Raw genomic sequence first — 19196 nt, 5'->3', positions numbered from 1 at the left:
TCACTTTCTGTATATTGAGGAAACTGGGAAATTGGTTTATTATAATCACAAGTATAGAGGTACAGTGAAAACCTTGTTTCTGCAGATCAATTTGTTAGAACAGTACGTTGAGGTGGAGGTTAGTAATAAAATTCATCGCTACTCACAGTGTGCCAGTACAGACTTTGGCCCTCTGAGTACATCGGGACCTGCAATCGGCACAGCTCGAGGTGAACCAGGCAGCATGACCCCTTGCTCTCCTGTATGCTTCTAAGATTCAGAGTATTTACAGCAGACACTTCGAAACATTGGGCACTGATACTGCTTCTACAAAACCCTGTAAATCCATTGGCAGGGTAAGCAAACGAACGTCACTGCCCTGTTCCAGGCGATAATCTCCAGCTCTGAGGCACTAACTTCACTCATCTGGCTCTGCTGGGCCAGGCCAAGTTGTCCACAAGCCTGACTCCACACTCCCTACGACAGAGCTGTTTCAGTTTACCTGGTGTGGGAGAAAAGACTCGAGTGTGTTCTTCAAGCGGATACCGGTGAACTGCAAACAAGAGAGAATCTGCAGATGCTGGAAATCAAAGCAATACCCACAAAATACAGGAGGAACTCAGCAGGCCAGGCCGCGTCAATGGAGTAGAGTAAACAGTTGACATTTTGAGCTGAGACCCTTAATCAGGACCTGTGACTGCCTGGCCCATAACTGTTCTGAGTTGAGAGGAGCATTCAGGTTGACACTGAGAGTCTCAGGTCCACGTGTTGGGAACATTCAGGTGGCCTTCTATAATTCGCAGGCAGAACACATCACCTCCAAAATACCTTCTTTGCAAAATTGGCAGTCCTGCATTGGCCTGCTCAGTCACCTCAGAACTGGAGTGGAAATAAATCATCCTCAAAATTGAGGTAACTACTCATGAAGTAGGAATGTGGAGCTGCAAAATTTGCAGCGACATTTGAAATATTGTTAGCACTTGTCGCTGCTTGTATGACTCTTGGAGTTGCTTATTTCCTTTAAGTTATAATTCCTGTTGTTCAGACAAAGCATATGTACCCTGTACTTTGTCACTTTTCGAGTATTTTCATTTTCCAGGTCAGCCACCACCCACCCATTTCTGCCTGTCACTGCGAATCAAAGAAATTTGTGTTTTGGCAAGGTATGCACGTCTAATGTTCTTTAGCAAATGAAAGTTAACTTCCCATCGTGGTCGTTGTATCTGAAGTAGACAATCTAATTTTTCTGTATATGATTTAAATTGTATTGGGTCACTATGAATTTTCCTCGGTTCACTTTTTTTTACAAGCCTCAAACAAACTCCTGGAGGAACCAGGTGGGGAGGGGAAGATGAACGAAGAAAGAAGCAAGCTAACTAAGCATATAAGTGTGTGAGGGTGAAAAACACCAGGGGACTTGGGTTATGATAAATTAAAAAATTCAATGTTCATACCTTTGGGTTCTAACTTACCCAAGCAAAATGTGTGATATTGCTCAAAAACGAGGAACTGGCTGAGAATTTAGGAGATCTGTGTGGGGGCAATTTGGAGTCTGGTGAATATTTTTAATTTGTGTGTGGGCATTTAAAAGGATGTTTGATGGATAACTGAATATTAGATATTAGCAAATTAAATTATAAGAAATTAAAAGGAAGATTATTGAGGGCAAGTGAATACATGGGACAGAAATTGTAGGATTGTGTTTATTCACTACAGCTCCGTGTTGAACACCATCATATTTTCAATTCTAATCAACAAGCTCCAAAAGCTGGGCCTCTGTACCTCCTTCTGCAAATGGATCCTTGACTTCCACACTGGGAGACCGCAGCCTGTGGGGATTGGAAATAACATCCCCTCCTCGCTGATGATCAATGCTGATGCACCTCAAGGATGTGCACTCAGCCCACTGCTCTACTCTCTCCACACCCACAACTGTGTGGCTCGGCACAGCTCAACATCTGTGAATCTGCCGATGAGACAGCTATTATTGGTAGAATTTCAGCTGGTGTTGTGGTGGTGTGCAGGAGCGAGACAGATCAGCTGGCTGAGTAGTGACACAGCAACAACCTGGCACTCAGCATCATTAAGATCAAGGAACTGATTGTGGATTTCAGGAAGGGGGAGTTGAGAGATCACACACGAGTCCTCATCGAGGGATCAACTCCTGGGTGTCAACACTTCTGCGGATCTATACTGCACCCAATATATTGATGCAATTGCAAATAAGACATCACATTGGTTATATTTCATTAGAAGTTTGAGGAAACTTGGTATGTCACCAATAACACTCTCAGATTTCTAAAGATGCGCTATGGAGAGCACTCTAACTGGTTGCATCACTGGTATGGAGAGGCCACTGCACACGACTGGAAAAAGCTGCAAAAAGTTGCAGACTCTGCCAGCTCCACCATGGGCACTAGCCTCCCCAGCATCAAGAACACCTTCAAAAGGCAATCCCTTGAAAAGGTGGCAACCATTATCAAGGACCCCCATCACCCACGACATGCCCTCTTCTCATTGCTACCATCAAGGAGGAAGACACACGCTCAACGTTTCAGGAACAGCTTCTTCCCCTCCGCCATCATATTTCTGAATGGACAATGAAACCACGAACACTACCTCACTATTTATTTGCTCTGTTTGCACTATATACTTCATTTGCATATATATTTCTTTTTGTACTTTATTGTTATGTATTGTAAAACAACAAATTTCATGATGTATACCACTGATATTAAATCTTGATTCTGAGAATTGTAGTGTACGGGTGATTTGCAGGTAGAAAGGAAGTGTTCAAAGTTCAAAATAGATTTATTATTAATGTACATATGTTACCATATATTACCTTGAGATTCATTTTCTTGCGGGCATTTACAGGAAAAAATACAAAGAATTTATGAACAGCAATACATAAACACTTACAAGCAACTGGTGTGCAAAGGAAGACAAACTGCAAATTTTTTAAAAAACTGAGAACATGAGTTGTAAAGAGTCCTTGAAAATGAGTCAGTAAGTTATAGAATCAGTTCAGAGTAGTGGCGATTGATGTGATCAATGCTGGTTCAGTAGTAATTGTCACTGAACCAGGTAGTTTGGGACCCAAGGCTTCTAATCCTCTTGTGCAATGGAAGTAGTGAGAAGGCAGGACCTGGATGGTGGGGGTCTCTGATGATCGATGCTGCTTTCTCATGGCAGTCTTCATATAGATGTGCCTGTCATGGAGAAGGCTTTGCCTGTGATGGACTGGGCTGTATCAGCCACTTTTTCTCGCCTTTTCTGTTCCTGAGCAGTGATGTTTCCATACCAGATCATGATGCAATCAGTCAGAATACTCTTCACTGTGCATCTTCAGATATTTGTCGAAGCAGTTGGCAACATTCTGAATCTGTGCAAACTTTTAAGAAAGTGGTGGCATTGTGTTGCTTTCTTTGTGCTGGACGCTTAAGTGCTGATCCCAGGACAGATGCTCTGATATGTTAACACCAAGGAGTTTAAAGCTACTGACCCTCTGTTCTCTCAATGAGCATTGGCTCATGGACTTCCTTCCAGCTTGTTGTTCCACTAGTTGATAGTCAGCTCTTTGGTTTTGCTGACGTTGAGTGAGAGGTTGTTGATGTGGCACCATTCAACTAGATTTTCACTGTCCCTCCTGTATGCTAATTCATTACCAACTTTGACTCGGCCAACAGCAGTGACATCATCAGGAACGTTAAGTATGGCATTGGAGCTATACTTAGACATACAATCAGAAGTATTAAAGTTTTGGAGTAGGGGGCTCAGCACTCAGCTGTGTGATCTACGTCTGCTGATGGTGAATGTGGAGGAGATATTGTTGTCAATCAGTACTGGGGTCAGGGTCTGCCAGCGAGGAAATCAAGTATCCAGTTGCATAAGGAAGTACTGAAGCCCAGATCTTGGAGCTCACTGGTGAGTTTCAAGGGGTTGATGGTATTGAAAGTTGAGCTACAGTCAATGAAAAGCATCTTGGTGTATTCATGTCCACTATCCAGGTGTGCAGTTAAGTCTCACAGTGATAGGCCCATTGTTACTTATAATATATATGTTAATACCTGAACTTGGGTGCAAAATGTATATATTACAGAGTTTGCTGTTACTGTAATGTAGCAGACTTTGGGATAGTTCAAAGCTGGCTCCAAGAAGACTCATAGTTGCCAGATGAAATCTAACTCAAGGGAGAGAGAACAGCTTATTTTGTACAAGTGGCCCTGTAATGGCTGTCTAAATTAATGCTAGTATATTCCTGGAGTGTACTCAAACATTTTTAATGATGGAAGGACAAGTAGGGAGAAATATTGAAAATTATATGAAATCGCATGTCCTTGAAAATAGAAACATGAAGCAAAACGCAAATCAATTATGATGAAAATTTATGAAACAATGCATCTGTTTTAACTGGAATCTTTCATTAATTTTTAAAAAGCACATTTTAGGAAGAATACCACATCATGAGAAAAGATGCAGAGATGATTTACTATGCGTCAAAAATGAAAGATAGAGAGAAAGCGAAGGAGGGGAACAAAAGAAAGGAGAACAACAAATAAGGTTGTCTTATACGAAAAGCCAGCTCATACTAGAAAGAGAAAGCACATTCCAGTGAAAAGAAGTAACCTATGAAATAGTCAGAATCAGTGGCGTGACACAGACTGCAGAGAAACCTCTGGAGAAAAATACAATCAGCTAGACCACAATCACTGAAGATTTGCTGAAGAATTACACAGGTATATGTGATTACACAGGTATAACCAATTTCCCCCGGGATCAATAAAGTATGACAATGACTATTATATAAAAATATAAGCAAGTATGGGAAAGTTAAGCAACAAGGAAAGATGACAATATTACACTCTAAAGGAGGAGAAGATAGCGGCACAACGCAGCTCGCAGTGGCCACTCCAGTGAATGGTATCTGTTAAATGTCAAGTAGGGTGCCGTGCACAATCCTGATTTGATGGAGACAGACGTGAGAGTACGGAGGAACATCTGGAGAAACTTCTGAAATGCCTGCTTCGCTGCTGCTGCTACTGTGTGATCCGAAATCTCCGGAGGGGAAGGCCCCGAGTTCTCGGTTTTGCTTGTGGCTCGGCGGCCGGGGCGGGGTCGAAGTGCTCGGTATTGGAGGGCTGGTTGGAGGCTCGACGTTTTCGGATGGACTCAGTCGGCTGTGGTCGGGTGCTTCCAATGCATCGGCAGTTGCCGGCACCTGGAGGTTTATGGCAAGGAGAGTTTCTCCCTTTTGCCACCTGCTATCGGGACTATTGGGAGTCGATCGGAACTTTGAGACTTTTTTTTACCGTGCCTATGGTCTGCTCTTTATCAAATTATGGTATTGCTTTGCACTGTTGTAACTATATGTTATAATTATGTGGTCTTGTCAGTGTTAGTCTTTGGTTTGTCCTTTTTTTTGTGATATAACTCTGGAGGAACATTGTATCATTTCTTAATGCATGCATGCATTTCTAAATGACAATAAATGAGGACTGAGTGTCCTCATAAACTAATCCAACATTTCTATCCTCTTTTTTTAATTGTGTTTTGCACTCTTCCTAGCCACGTTTTCAGTTTTAAGTTTCAGGTTTATTATCAGAGTACACATGCCATGTGCCGCCGCCTGGAGATGCACTTTCTTGTATATAGCCACAAAATACAGAACACACTAGAAATCACTTAAAAATACACACACACACCTGCACATGACCACCACATATCCAATTAGTGGATGAGGACAAATTGCGCAAGTAGTTTTTAAAAAAAAATGTAAACAAAACCACAATGAACATGATGGGCAGAGAGTGAGCCCACAGCTACAGAGCCCGTCCAGGAGTCCGATGACTGCAGGGCTCCTGAACCTGGTGGCGTGGGATCTAAGACTCCTGCACCTCCGGCTCTGTGGTAATAGTGAGAAGAGAGGGGGACTGGTCAGGCACAGGCAGAAGTATGAACGTGCAAGCAGAAGTTGAATACCTGTTCGTTTTCCACTCTCGTCCTCATTGATTTTGACCTTGCTTGACACTTTAACTGGTATGGAGTAATGGAGCTGACCATGGGTTTGTCTTCTGCTCGAGGCAGTTTCCACCCCCAGCGATGGCCACCACAGCCATACCTACAGCCTTGATAGTTTGTGGAATCCCTGAGGACAGGGGTTCCCAACATTTTTTATGCCATGGACCAATACAAGGAGTCTGTAGACCCCAGGTTGGGAACCCCTGCCTTAGGAGCTTGCAAACAGTATGCATCCAAGAACACAAACTTTCTCCTGAATATTCATGGGCACTGCCTTGGTACCATAGGACATTTCAGTTTGGGTTCCACTCAGGTGCCACCAGTGCTATTTTGAGAAGGTGGCAAATAAAGAGGTCAGGAGCTGTGTGTCTCAGAAATTATTGGGGCCAGAAGGATGGCTCAAGAACTTCAGAGTAATCGTGGTTCTCTTAGCCGTTTTATGAACAAATGATCAAATGTTTCGACAATAAGCTGACCCAACTTTCACTTTAATGTTTATCCCAATCTCCTTTTAAACAAAGGTAGTATTTGTAGTCCTCTTCCCTCCCGTATTGAAAAGACAGTGGCCAGAGCCTTTACAAATTGTAACCTATCTTTCTTTTTAAACTTAGAGATAGAGCATGGTCACAGGTCCTTCTGGCGCAGTGAACCCATGCCACTCAATTACACTCGTGTGACCAATTAACCCTACACCTTTGAATATGTAGTTGTTGTGGCAGGTAATCAGTATATTGTCACAGATAAGGAAATTCTGGCTTCCTCCAAGATCGCAAAAATCTGTAGGTTTGTAGGCCACTGTAATTTGCCCCTAATGTGTGGATGCGTTAAAACCTGGGAGATCTAATTAGAATGGGAATAGAATGAAAAATCTGAAGACACTGAGTTGGGAGATTGATGGTTGGCACAGTGTTAGTTGGCTGATGGGCCTGTTTCTGCAATGTATCTTCCTTCTGTATTCAAGAATGCATCTCAGCCAAACTAGGTACCTCTTATACTCTGAGGAAACCCAACCTTTCAAATAACCTCTTGATATTTGTGCATTGTACAACAATGCTACTGGCTCCTCCCCCACAGCTGCATCGTCTGTAACGTTGACTTTAGATGCAGAATCTTCATTTGGCACTTACTGCTTTGTTTCTTCTTTCAAAAAGTTTCCTAATGTTTCTTGATGACAAAGTCACATCCAATCAGACCAAATTCAAATTAAGAACGGGAAGGTGATATTACCTGCTTGTGATGTTACAACACTGTTTGTGCATGTGTACACAGTGCACGGTGGCCCCAAAACTAATCAAGTTGCTCCTTTCCTGTGGTGCAGAAGATTTCCATCAGTCCATAATGTGAAAGGTACTACCTAACAGTGCCATTTTAGTGGCAAACCCTGGTACAATCAGCAAGCTCATTAAATAAATTCCCTTTCAAGTTTCTTTCATGTGAAGATTCAGTTACAAAAAACTTTAGTTTAAATTCAGTTTATGCCTCTGTAACATTTTAGTTTTAATGTTATCAACTTCTTTATTGTAGATGTCAGATGGAAGAATAAATTCTGGGGGAAATCTATGGAAATACTTCCCGTGGGAAGAGTGAATGTCCTGCTGCCAAAGTGAGTCTTAACTGTAAATGTTTTATCACACAAGTGTGTCAAACTGTAATATTTATGCTTCCCACTCAAAATGTTAGCATTAATTGTTAGCACGGAGGAAGGGGCAGTTGGCTCACAAACAGAAAAAGCTTGTAAGCAGTGTGAGATGGAGGATAGGGAGGTGATAGAGAAGGTACGCGCTCAGACTGATGGTTTGAGATGTATCTATTTTAATGCAAAGAGTATCATGAACAAAGTGGATCAGTACTTGGAGCTATGATGTTGTGGCCATTACAGAGACTTGAATGGTGCAGGAATGGCTACTTAAAGTGCCAGGCTTTAGATGTTTCAGGAAGGACAGGGAGGGAGGCAAAAGAGGTGGGGCTTGGCACTGCTGATCAGAGATAGTGTCACAGCTGTAGAAAAGGAGGAAGTCATGGAGGGATTGTCTACTGAGTCTCTGTAGGTGGGAGTTAGAAATAGGAAAGAATCAATAACTCTACTAGGTGTTTTTTTTATAGACCACCCAATAGTAACAGGGACATCGAGCAGCAGATAGGGAGACAGATTCTGGAATGGTGCAATAATAACAGGATTGTCGTGATGGGAGACTTTAATTTCCCAATATTGATTGGCATGTCCCTAGAGCAAAGGGTTTAGATGGGGTGGAGTTTATTAGTTTTGTTCAGGAAGGCTTCCTGACACAATATGTAGATAAGCCTACAAGAGGAGAGGCTGTACTTGATCTGGTATTGGGAAATGACCCTGGTCAGGTGTCAGGTCTCTCAGTGGGAGGGCATTTTGTAGATAGTGATCACAATTCTATCTCCTTTACCATAACACTGGAGAGGGATAGGAACAGACAAGTTAGGAAAGTGTTTAAATGGAGTAAGGGGAAATATGAGGCTATCAGGCAGGAACTTGGAAGCAGAAATTGGGAATAGATGTTCTCAGGGAAATGTATGGCAGAAATGTGACACATGTTCAGAGTATATTTGCGTATTGTTCTGCATAGGTACGTTCCAATGAGACAGGGAAAGGATGGTAGGGTACAGGAACCATGGTGTACAAAGGCTGTTGTAAATCTAGACAAGAAGAAAAGAAGAGCTTATGAAAGGTTCAAAAAACTAGGTAATGATAGAGATCTAGAATATTATAAGGCTAGCAGGAAGAAGCTTAAGAATGAAATTGGGAGAGCCAGAAGGGGCCATGAGAGGGCCTTGGCAAGCAGGATTAGGGAAAACCCCAAGGCATTCTACAAGTATATGAAGAGCAAGAGGATAAGATGTGAGGGAATAGGACCAATCAAGTGTGACAGTGGAAAAGTGTATATGGAGCCGGAGGAGGTAGAGGTGGTACTTAATCAATACTTTGCTTCAGTATTCACTGCGGAAAAGGACCTTGGCGATCGTAGGGATGACTTACAGTGGACTGAAAAGCTTGAGCATGTAGATATTAAGGAAGAGGATGTGCTGGAGCTTTTGGAAAGTATCAGATTGGATAAGTCACCAGGACCGGATGAGATACACCCCAGGCTACTGTGGGAGGCGAGGGAGGAGATTGCTGAGCCTCTGGCGATGATCTTTGCAGCATCAATGGGGACGGGAAAAGTTCTGGAGGATTGGAGTGTTGTAGGTGTTGTTTTCTTATTCAAGAAAGGGAGTAGAGATAGCCCAGGAAATTATAGACCAGTGAGTCTTCAGTGATTGGCAAGTTGATGGAGAAGATCCTGAGAGGCAGGATTTATGAACACTTAGAGAGGCATAATATAATTAGGAATAGTCAGCATGGTTTTGTCAAAGGCAGGTCATGCCTTACAAGCCTGATTGAATTTTTTGAGGATGCGACTGAACACATTGAAGGTAGAGCAGTAGATGTTGTGTATCTGGATTTCAACAAGGCATTTGATAAGGTACCCTTTGCAAGGCTTATTGAGAAGGCAAGGGGACCTTGGTTTGTGGATCCAGAACTGGCTTGCTCACAGAGAGCAAAGAGTGGTTGCAGACGGGTCACATTCTGCATGGAGGTCAGTGACCAGTGGTGTGCCTCAGGGATCTGTTCTGAGATCCCCAACTCTTCATGATTTTTATAAATGACCTGGATGAGGAAGTAGAGAGATGGATTAGTAAATTTGCTGATGACACAAAGGTTGGGGGTGGATAATGTAGAGAGCTGTCAGAGGTTACAGTGGGACATTGATGGGATGCAAAACTGGGCTGAGAGGTGGCAGATGGAGTTCAACCCAGATAACTGTGAGGTGGTTCATTTTGGTAGGTCAAATATGATGGCAGAATATAGTATTCTGGTAAGACTCTTGGCAGTGTGGAGGATCAGGGGGATCTTGGGGTCCGAGTCCATAGGACACTCAAAGCTGCTGCGCAGGTTGACTCTGTGGTTAAGAAGGCATTCGGTGTATTGGCCTTCATCAATCGTGGGATTGAGCTTAAGAGCCGAGAGGTAATGTTGCAGCTAAATAGGACCCTGGTCAGACCCCACTTGGAGTACTGTGCTCAATTCTGGTCGCCTCACTACAGGAAGAATGTGGAAACTATAGAAAGCGTGCAGAAGAGATTTACAAGGGTGTTGTCTGGATTGGGGAGTATGCCTTATGAGAATAGGTTGAGTGAATTTGGCCTTTTCTCCTTGGAGCGACGGAGGATGAGAGGTGACCTGTTAGAGGTGTATAAGATGATGAGAGGCATTGATCGTGTGGATAGTTAGAGACTTTTTCCCAGGGCTGAAGTGGCTAACATAAAAAGGCACAGTTTTAAGATGCTTGGAAGCGGGTACAGAGGAGATGTCAGGGGTAAGTTTTTTACACGGTGAGTGTGTGGAATGGGCTGCCAGCAACGGTGGTGGAGGTGGATACGATAGGGTCTTTTAAGAGACTTTTGGATAGGTACGTGGAGCTCAGAAAAATAGAGGGCTATAGGTAATCCTGTGTAATTTCTAAACTAAGTACATGTTTGACAGCATTTTGTGCTGTAGGTTTTCTATGTTTCTTGAACCAATTAATAGCATTTATTGGTTTTAATATTAGCTTTTGTAGAGTTGCCTTCCTTACACCTTGTAAAATGGTAAATGGTGATTGTTGAAAATGTTTCCTGCTCTAATTTAGGAGCTTCCTGGCACACAAAAGTTCAGTGTCACAGCCACTTTCACTGAAGCTGGTACTGCAGTTAGAACTGCAAGATGTCTGATATAAGCAGAGGCATGATGGTTATTGGGCATCGATCTGAAAAGCTGTAACTCACTGCATTTCAGGAGTGTTATGATTTCCACTGAGAACTGTTCTGTCCATTTCCTTGTCATTCTGGCAAATTGTCCTGTTCTGTGGTCCCCTTTCTCATTCTCCAGTCATGACTTGTAGCAGAGAGAATGTCAACCAGGTACATCTGTCTAGAGCACTGACGTTCTGGAAAATGTACTTTTTAGGGTGCAATGGTAGTGTAGTGGTTAGTATAATGCTTTATCATACAGGTGACCTGGATTCAATTCCAGCCACGGCCTGTAAGGAGGTTGTATGTTCTCCCTGTGACTGTGTAGGTGCTCCTGTTTCCTCCCATAGTCCAAACGCCTACTGTTTGGTAGGTTAATTGGTCATTGTGAATTGTCCCACGATTAGGCTATGATTAAATCGGAGGATTGGTGGCTAGCTTGGTTTAAAGGGCTGGAAGGACCCATTGTGCGCTGCATCACAATTAAAAAATAAAACAGCTGCTACATCACACCTTTTAGACTTCGTCAATAACATAGAGAAACTGCATATAACTGCAGCAGTGACCTGGAGAAATCAACCAGCAAGGGTCTCGGCCCAAATCCGTAAGATATAGGAGCAGAATTAGGCTATTTGGTCCAATACGTCTGCACCACCATTTCACCACATCTGATTTGTTTCCCTCTCATCCCCAGTCTCCTGGACTTTCCCCATGTCCCTGAAACGTTGACTGTTTGTTCATTGCTATGGATGCTGCCTGGTCTCCTGAGTTCCTCCAGTATTTTGTATGTGAACTTTCCTTTAAGATGTCTTTACTGCATCTGGACAACTTTGTGAAGTTAAGAAGTTACAATAGACAATAGGTGCAGGAGTAGGCCATTTGGCCCTTCAAGCCAGCACCGCCATTCACTGTGATCATGGCTGATCATCCACTATCAGTATCCAGCTCCTGCCTTATCCCCATAACCTTTGATTTTGCTATCTTGAAGAGCTCTATCCATCTCTTTTTTGAAAGCATCCAGAGACTTGGCCTCCACAGCCTCCTGGGGCACAGCATTCCATATATCCACCACTCTCTGGGTGAAAAAGTTTTTCCTCAACTCTGTTCTAAATGGCCTACCCCTTATTCTTAAACTGTGGCCTCTGGTTCTGGACTCACCCATCAGCAGGAACCTCTAGCTTCCTGCCTCTAGCGTGTCCAATCCCTTAATAATCTTACATGTTTCAATAAGATCCCCTCTCAGCCTTCTAAATTCCAGAGTGTACAAGCCCAGTCGCTCCAACCTTTCGACGTATGACAGCCCCACCATCCCGGGAATTAACCTTGTGAACCTACGCTGCACTCCCTCAATAGCAAGAATGTCCTTCCTCAAATTTGGAGACCAAAACTGCACACGGTTCTCCAGGTGTGGTCTCACCAGGGCCCTGTACAACTGCAGAAGGACCTCTTTGCTCTTATACTCAATTCCCCTTGTTATGAAGGCCAGCATGCCATTAGCTTTCTTCACAGCCTGCTGTACTTGCATGCTTGCTTTCAGTGACTGATGTACAGGAACACCTACATCTCGTTGTACTTCCCCTTTTCCTAACTTGACTCCATTTAGATAATAATCTGCCTTCCTGTTCTTACCACCAAAGTGGATAACCTCACATTTATCCACATTAAACTGCATCTACCATGCATCTGCCCACTCACCCAGCCTGTCCAAGTCACCCTGCATTCTCATAACATCCTCCTCACATTTCACACTGCCACCCAGCTTTGTGTCATCAGCAAATTTGCTAATGTTACTTTTAATTCCCTCATCTAAATCATTAATATATATTGTAAACAGCTGCAGTCCCAGCACCGAACCCTGCGGTACCCCACGGGTCACCGCCTGCCATTCCGAAAGGGGCCCGTTATTCGCTACTCTTTGTTTTCTGTCAGCCAGCCAATTTTCAATCCATGTCAGTACTCTGTCCCCAATACTATGCGCCCTAATTTTGCCCACTAATCTCCTATGTGGGACTTTATCAAAGGCTTTCTGAAAGTCCAGGTACACTACATCCACTGGCTCTCCCTTGTCCATTTTCATAGTTACATCCTCAAAAAATTCCAGAAGATTAGTCAAGCACTATTTCCCCTTTGTAAATCCATGCTGACTTGGACTGATCCTGTTACTGCTATCCAGACGTGTCGTAATTTTATCTTTTATAATTGACTCTAGCATCTTTCCCACCACCGACGTCAGGCTAACTGGACTATAATTCCCTGTTTTCTCTCTTCCTCCCTTCTTGAAGAGAGGGACAACATTAGCCACCCTCCAATCCACAGGAACTGATCCTGAATCTATAGAACATTGGAAAATGATTACCAATGTGTCCATGATTTCTAAAGCCACCGCCTTAAGTACCCTGGGATGCAGACCATCAGGTCCCAGGGACTTATCAGCCTTCAGACCCAACAGCCTATCCAACACCATTTCCTGCCTAATATAAATTTCTTTCAGTTCATCCATTACCCTAGGTCCTTTGGCCACTATTATATCTGAGAGATTGTTTGTGTCTTCCCTAGTGAAGACAGATCCAAAGTACCTGTTCAACTCACCTGCCATTTCCTTGTTCCACACAATAAATCCACCCGTTTCTGTCTTCAAGGGTCCAATTTTGGTCTTAACTATTTTTTTCCTTTTCACATACCTAAAGAAGCTTTTACTATCCTCCTTTATATTCTTGGCTAGTTTACCTTCGTACCTCATTTTTTTTCTCCGCATATTGCCTTTTTAGTTACCTTCTGTTGCTCTTTAAAAGTTTCCCAATCCTCTGGCTTCCCACTCATCTTTGCTATGTTATACTTCTCTTTTATTTTTATACTGTCCATTACTTCCCTTGTCAGCCACGGCCTCCCCTTACTCCCCTTAGGATCTTTCTTCCTCTTTGGAATGAACTGATCCTGCACCTTCTGCATTGTTCCCAGAAACACTTGCCATTGCTGTTCCACTGTCATCCCTGCTAGGGTATTGTTCCATTGAACTTTGGCCAGCTCCTCCCTCATAGCACCATAGTTCCCTTTGTTCAACTGTAATACTGACACTTCCGAGTTTCCCTTCTCTCTCTCAAATTGTAGATTAAAACTTATTATATTATGGTCACTACCTCCTACATCAACACCAACATCTTGTTAATGTTTTACATTTACTCGCTTCATAATTTGTTCACCAATGTTGTTAACAGTATCGTGCCATTTACAATGTCACTGTAAAAGTATACATTCACATCTCGTTCATGCCTCTGGTATCATTTTGAAATAGAAAGGAGTCTAAAACATTTAATTACTGATTTTGCTTTTATCCTTTTTATAGTTTTGATCTACTTCCAAAATTGAATGTAGTTATATAGTTATAGCTGTTTGTAAAACTTTAATTTTGCTCTAAACTTGATTGTTACAGGTATACTGTTTTCAGTGTTTACACTTTCTCCTTGTTCTGTGGCATTGATTCAATACACGTGTCTCTAAGGAGAGTAAACAGGAAACATTCATGTACATTGCGTCTCTTTCTTTAACCAGAGCATTTACTATAATGTGCCCTGTAACCAAAGGATATGGAGTACATGCAATCATTTGTTATAGCATGTTAAGAATTACACTGGGAATAACACTGGGAAACTGTGTCTCTTTCTTACAACAGTTAAATACAGGATACTTTGAAGTAATAAGAAATAATTTCTTTGAAATTTCAGATATGGAGATCAGTTTGAATGGAATAAAGTTACCACCTGTATACACAACATTCTTAGTGGGCAACGTTGGATAGAACACTATGGAGAAATTACCATTAGGAACACAAAAAACAATGCGTGCATTTGTAAACTAAGCTTCATTAAGGTAACTATACAATTTATGTACATAATCTTACTTGCTAATAACGAAAAGCTTGCTATCTCAGAGAATGCCTTAATCATGATCATTCAAGGTGGATCCATTGCACAATACTTTTGAACTTGTGAAATTATAATGTGAAGTTTGGATTTGACATGATAAAGGACTTGCTTGATCTTAGCCTTGTGACCGCAATACATTGATAATTGTTCATTCTACATACAATGGATTCTATATTGGAAAATAATTAGATAGAAGACTAATTAAAACTGATTATTGAGGCACTGTTACTGTATTTTTTTTCCAGTGATTTTTGTTTGTAGCATTCCCTCATTAATGACTAATACCTTTTCTTTTAATCAGCAACTTCAGATTTAAGACCATAAGATATAGGAGCAGAATTAGGCCATTTGGCCCATCGAGTCTGCTCCATCACTTCATCATGACTGATCCAATTTTCCTCTCAGCCTCAGTCTCCTGCCTTCTTCCCACATCCCGTCGTGCCCTGACTAATCAAGAATCTGTCAACCTCTGCCTTAAATATACATAAAGACTTGGCTCCACAACTGCCTGTGGCAACGAATTCCACAGATTCACCACACTCTGCCTAAAGAAATTCCTCGCCACGACTGTCCTGAAAGGACGGCCCTCTATTCTGAGGCTGTGTCTTCTGGTCTTAGACTCTCCCACCATAGGAAACATCCTCTAAACATCCACCCTATCAAGGCCTTTCACCATTTGATAGGTTTCAATGAAGTCACCCCCTCATTCTTCTAAATTCCAGTTAATACAGGCCCAAAGCCATCAATCACTCTTCAAATGACAAGACTTTCAATCCTGCAATCATTTTTTGGGAACCTTCTTTGAACCACTTTCAGTTTCAGCACATCCCTTTAAGATAAGGAGCCCAAAACTGCTCAGAATACCCCAAGTGAGGCCTCACTAGTGCTTTATAAAGTCTCAACATTACATCCTTACTCTAGTCCTCTTGAAATGAGGATTTATCAGATGCACACATGGTGTGTTGGGAAACTGGCAATAACACTGGAAATGTTGGACTTTACTGTAGCCCATTAACTCAAGTACTTTTGAAACATTTAAATGTTGTGTATTTAATGCATTTTTGTTGCTTTTAAAAAAATTGAGTAAAATATTGGCTTGTTTTAGAAAAATATGAAATACTAGATGAATCAGCTCATAAGTAACAATTATTCTGTTTTTTATTTGCAAAGGGGAGTTACTGGAGTTCAAATGTAAATGAAGTTCAAGGGTTTGTGATGGATCAGGAAGGGAAAGTGGTGCGACGGCTCTTTGGCAAGTGGCACGAAGGGCTGTACTGTGGAGTTCCCCCCTCTGCTAAATGCATATGGAGACCAGGTGAAATCACTGCTGAGTGCTAAGTCAAATGAAGTGTTTTAGAGTTTAACATCTAGAATGGGAACTGATGACACAAACATCATTTGGAAGATTGAGTCCGGGCATTTCATTTCAGCATTACCATCTCCATATCGTCAGCTTCTTTGCTTTTAGCATTTTGTTTGTAGTTCCCAAATGTTGATTATATTTTGACAGTGGTGCCTTGTACTCATGAGTGAGCTGTGATGTGTAATAGTTGTGTTTTATGTGGAAGTAAACTGGTAGGTAAAATAACATAATTTGACATTCCAGCAAGTAGAACACCATTCAACATAACATGAATATCGTTAACCTGGTCTGACCAATGCAAATAGGGCAGGTTCTGATCGCAGGCCTGATTTTAAAATGCACTTGATTTTAAGCCCATTGAAGGGAAAGAACAGTAAAATCTGAGGAGTGAGTTAATAACCATCCAGTCTCAAATCAACCAGATAAAAATTACCCCCTAATATTTCTGTTGTTTGCTTTGGGAATACAGGAATATAATTTTGGCATTCAATGAGTATATTGATTCTAATATTATTACAGCTGCAAGCCATTCCATTTTCATTCTGTTAAGAAAATACATATTAAAAAATCTTAATTTGTTTTACGTTTGCTAATTGCTGTCCTGTTGCAGCAGTTATGATCAATTGGGGGAGCCGACACGTGCAAAGGAGACTCTAAGCGCAAATGTTTCTCAACATCCCTGTCAGTGTATCCACTTTTTACACTGTTCCCTCCGTTGGCTGCTTACTAATGGGTTTATCTTTACTTGTGCTGTTATCTAGTATTCAAACTGCTTCTGTGAGGAAGGGAAGAGCCATGGCAGGGCACTACATGCTGTAGTAGAAGTGGAACCATGTTGAAGCCAAACTTGTAGGCAACCTTGTTTTAATAAGTTTTTATTTATAATGATACCCTGTTCTACTTATTAAAACACTTGCTTTTCTTTGGGTGGAATGTTAGGAGGAAATTTAAATTGGGGCACTGTATTTGGTAATATAACTAATGATTAAACCTATGGAAAAAGAAAAGAATAAAAAAAAGGCATTAAAAAGTTGGGAACCCCTGTTCTAAACAGGGATAATTCAAAAATCTGAGGTGCATAGGGATTTGGGAGTCCTCATGCAGGATTCCCTAAAAGTTAATTTGAAGTTTGAATCTGTGGTGAGGAAGGCAAATGAAATGTCAGCATTAATTTTAAGAGGACTGGAGTATAAAAGCAAGGGTGCAATGCTAAGGTTGTTTGAGGTACTGGTGAGGCCTCACTTGGAGTATTGTGAGCAGTTCTGGGCCCCTTATTTAAAGAAAGGATGCGCAGACATTGGAGAGGGTTCAGAGGAGGTTCACGGGTTATCACATGAACAGCAATTGAAGACCCTGGGCGTGTACTTGCTGGAATTTAAAATAATGAGGGGGGTTCTCATTGAAACCTGTCAAATGTTGAAAGAACAAGATAGGTTGGATATGAAGAGGATGTTTCTTTTGGGGGAGATTCTCGGACCAGATGGCATATCCTCAAAATAGAGGGACGACCATTTAAAACAGAGATAGGGAGGAATTTCTGCAGCCAGAGGGTGGTAGATCTGTGGAATTCATTGCCACAGGCAGCTGTCTCACTGAGGTTGATGGGTTCTTGATTAATCAGGGAGTGAAAGGTTATGGGGAGAAGGAGGGAGAATGAGGTTAAGAGGGAAATGGATCAGCCATGATGTTATGGTGGAGCAGACTTGGGCTGAATGGCCTAATTCTGCTCCCATGTCTTATGGTCTTATGGACCCTGATAAAGGTGGGCTATATTGTGAGGGGCATAGATTGGGTAAACATTTTCCCTAGCAGTAGTGTCTACAACCAGAGGGCATGGGATTAAGGTAAAGGGTGGGAGATTTAAAGGGAATTTGACCCAGAGGATAGTTGAATTCTGGAACACACTAACTGAAGGGATAGAGGAAGAAAGTACCATCACAACATTTAAAAGTATTTGGATGAGCGCTGGACACACTTGGACTCAGGAGTAGGGACCACGTGCTGGAAAGAGAGATGAGGTCCTTCACAGCTGGATTGGACAGAGTGCTGAAGGGCCTGTTTCCATTCCACACTCTAGCACTCTACAAGTCAACTGTGAAAAGTTAAGGTATTCCATGTATTACGGCATTTAAACTTGGGTAAAACACTATTCCATAAGAATATAATGACTTTCCAGTTACACATGGTCTGGAATAAGCAGGTTGTCTAGACTATCAAAAATTTAAAGTTGCTAATAACAAATATTAACCTCTGATGTTCTTTTGCTATTCTTAGAATAATACACAGTAAGCAGTGGAATACAATAAATATTTAGCTTCTCAAGGTCTTGCGGGAAGGTTTGGTCCCTGTTTGTATGTCAATAATACAGCAGTTCTCAATTTCATTCTATATTTTATTAATTTCACAGGCTCCATGCCAACAAACAGTGACATGTATTATGGCTTCACTAGATTTGCAATTGAGCTGAATGAATTGGATCCTATGATGAAAGAGTTCCTCCCACCTACTGATGTTAGATTTAGACCAGATCAAAGGTAAATAACTTAATTATTTAACTTACAAAGTAAATAGAATACTGAATTCAGTCTTGGTGGATAATAACTACTTGTTCAGAAAGCTGTATTTAGTACAGAGTAAATAACTCAATCTGCAGTGAGGTACACACTGGAAATGAAGACCAGTATTGAGTTTATTTTGCTGTATTTGCTTCAAAGCCTGATTCAACCCGAGTTTATAAACTTTGTTTTGTATGATCTGGGAGCAGTCTGGTGAATGTTATCTGGAGATAAGATATAAATGTCAATGATAAAACTGCCAGGTGAGAAAACAACTCCCAGACTAAACAATCAGTCCTGATTTCCACTGGGATTAAAGCAGTGAGAATTAGGAAACATAATGGGCATGGAGAGAAATACAAAAGCATTCATGGTGAGGAAATTGTTCAAAGTTCAAAGTAAGTTTACTATCAAGGTACATATATGTCACCATATACACCCTGAAAATTTTATTCTTATGGGTATACATAGTAAATCCAAGAACCATAGTGGAATCAATGAAGGACAGCATCCAAGAGGGTGGACAGACAATGAAAGGGCATTGGTGTTGCATAA

At 41.6% G+C, this 19196-nt stretch overlaps 1 protein-coding gene across 4 annotated transcripts in view; it reads left to right on the top strand.

Annotated features, from left to right (window-relative positions):
* osbpl6 (oxysterol binding protein-like 6) overlaps positions 1-19196 on the top strand; it is a 161699-nt gene that overhangs the window by 129973 nt on the left and 12530 nt on the right. For all 4 annotated transcript variants that reach the window (XM_063052095.1, XM_063052094.1, XM_063052096.1 and 1 more), the window contains 5 exons: positions 1079-1142; positions 7525-7603; positions 14523-14667; positions 15894-16038; positions 18494-18620. In XM_063052095.1, the coding sequence (XP_062908165.1) occupies positions 1079-1142; positions 7525-7603; positions 14523-14667; positions 15894-16038; positions 18494-18620 (560 nt within the window). The remainder of the gene's footprint in view (positions 1-1078; positions 1143-7524; positions 7604-14522; positions 14668-15893; positions 16039-18493; positions 18621-19196) is intronic.

This window comes from Mobula hypostoma, chromosome 6 (assembly GCF_963921235.1).
Source record: "Mobula hypostoma chromosome 6, sMobHyp1.1, whole genome shotgun sequence".
NCBI classification, from domain to species: domain Eukaryota; kingdom Metazoa; phylum Chordata; class Chondrichthyes; order Myliobatiformes; family Myliobatidae; genus Mobula; species Mobula hypostoma.
Note: the sequence above shows the minus strand (reverse complement) of the source record. Positions and strands in the feature narration are given on the sequence as shown.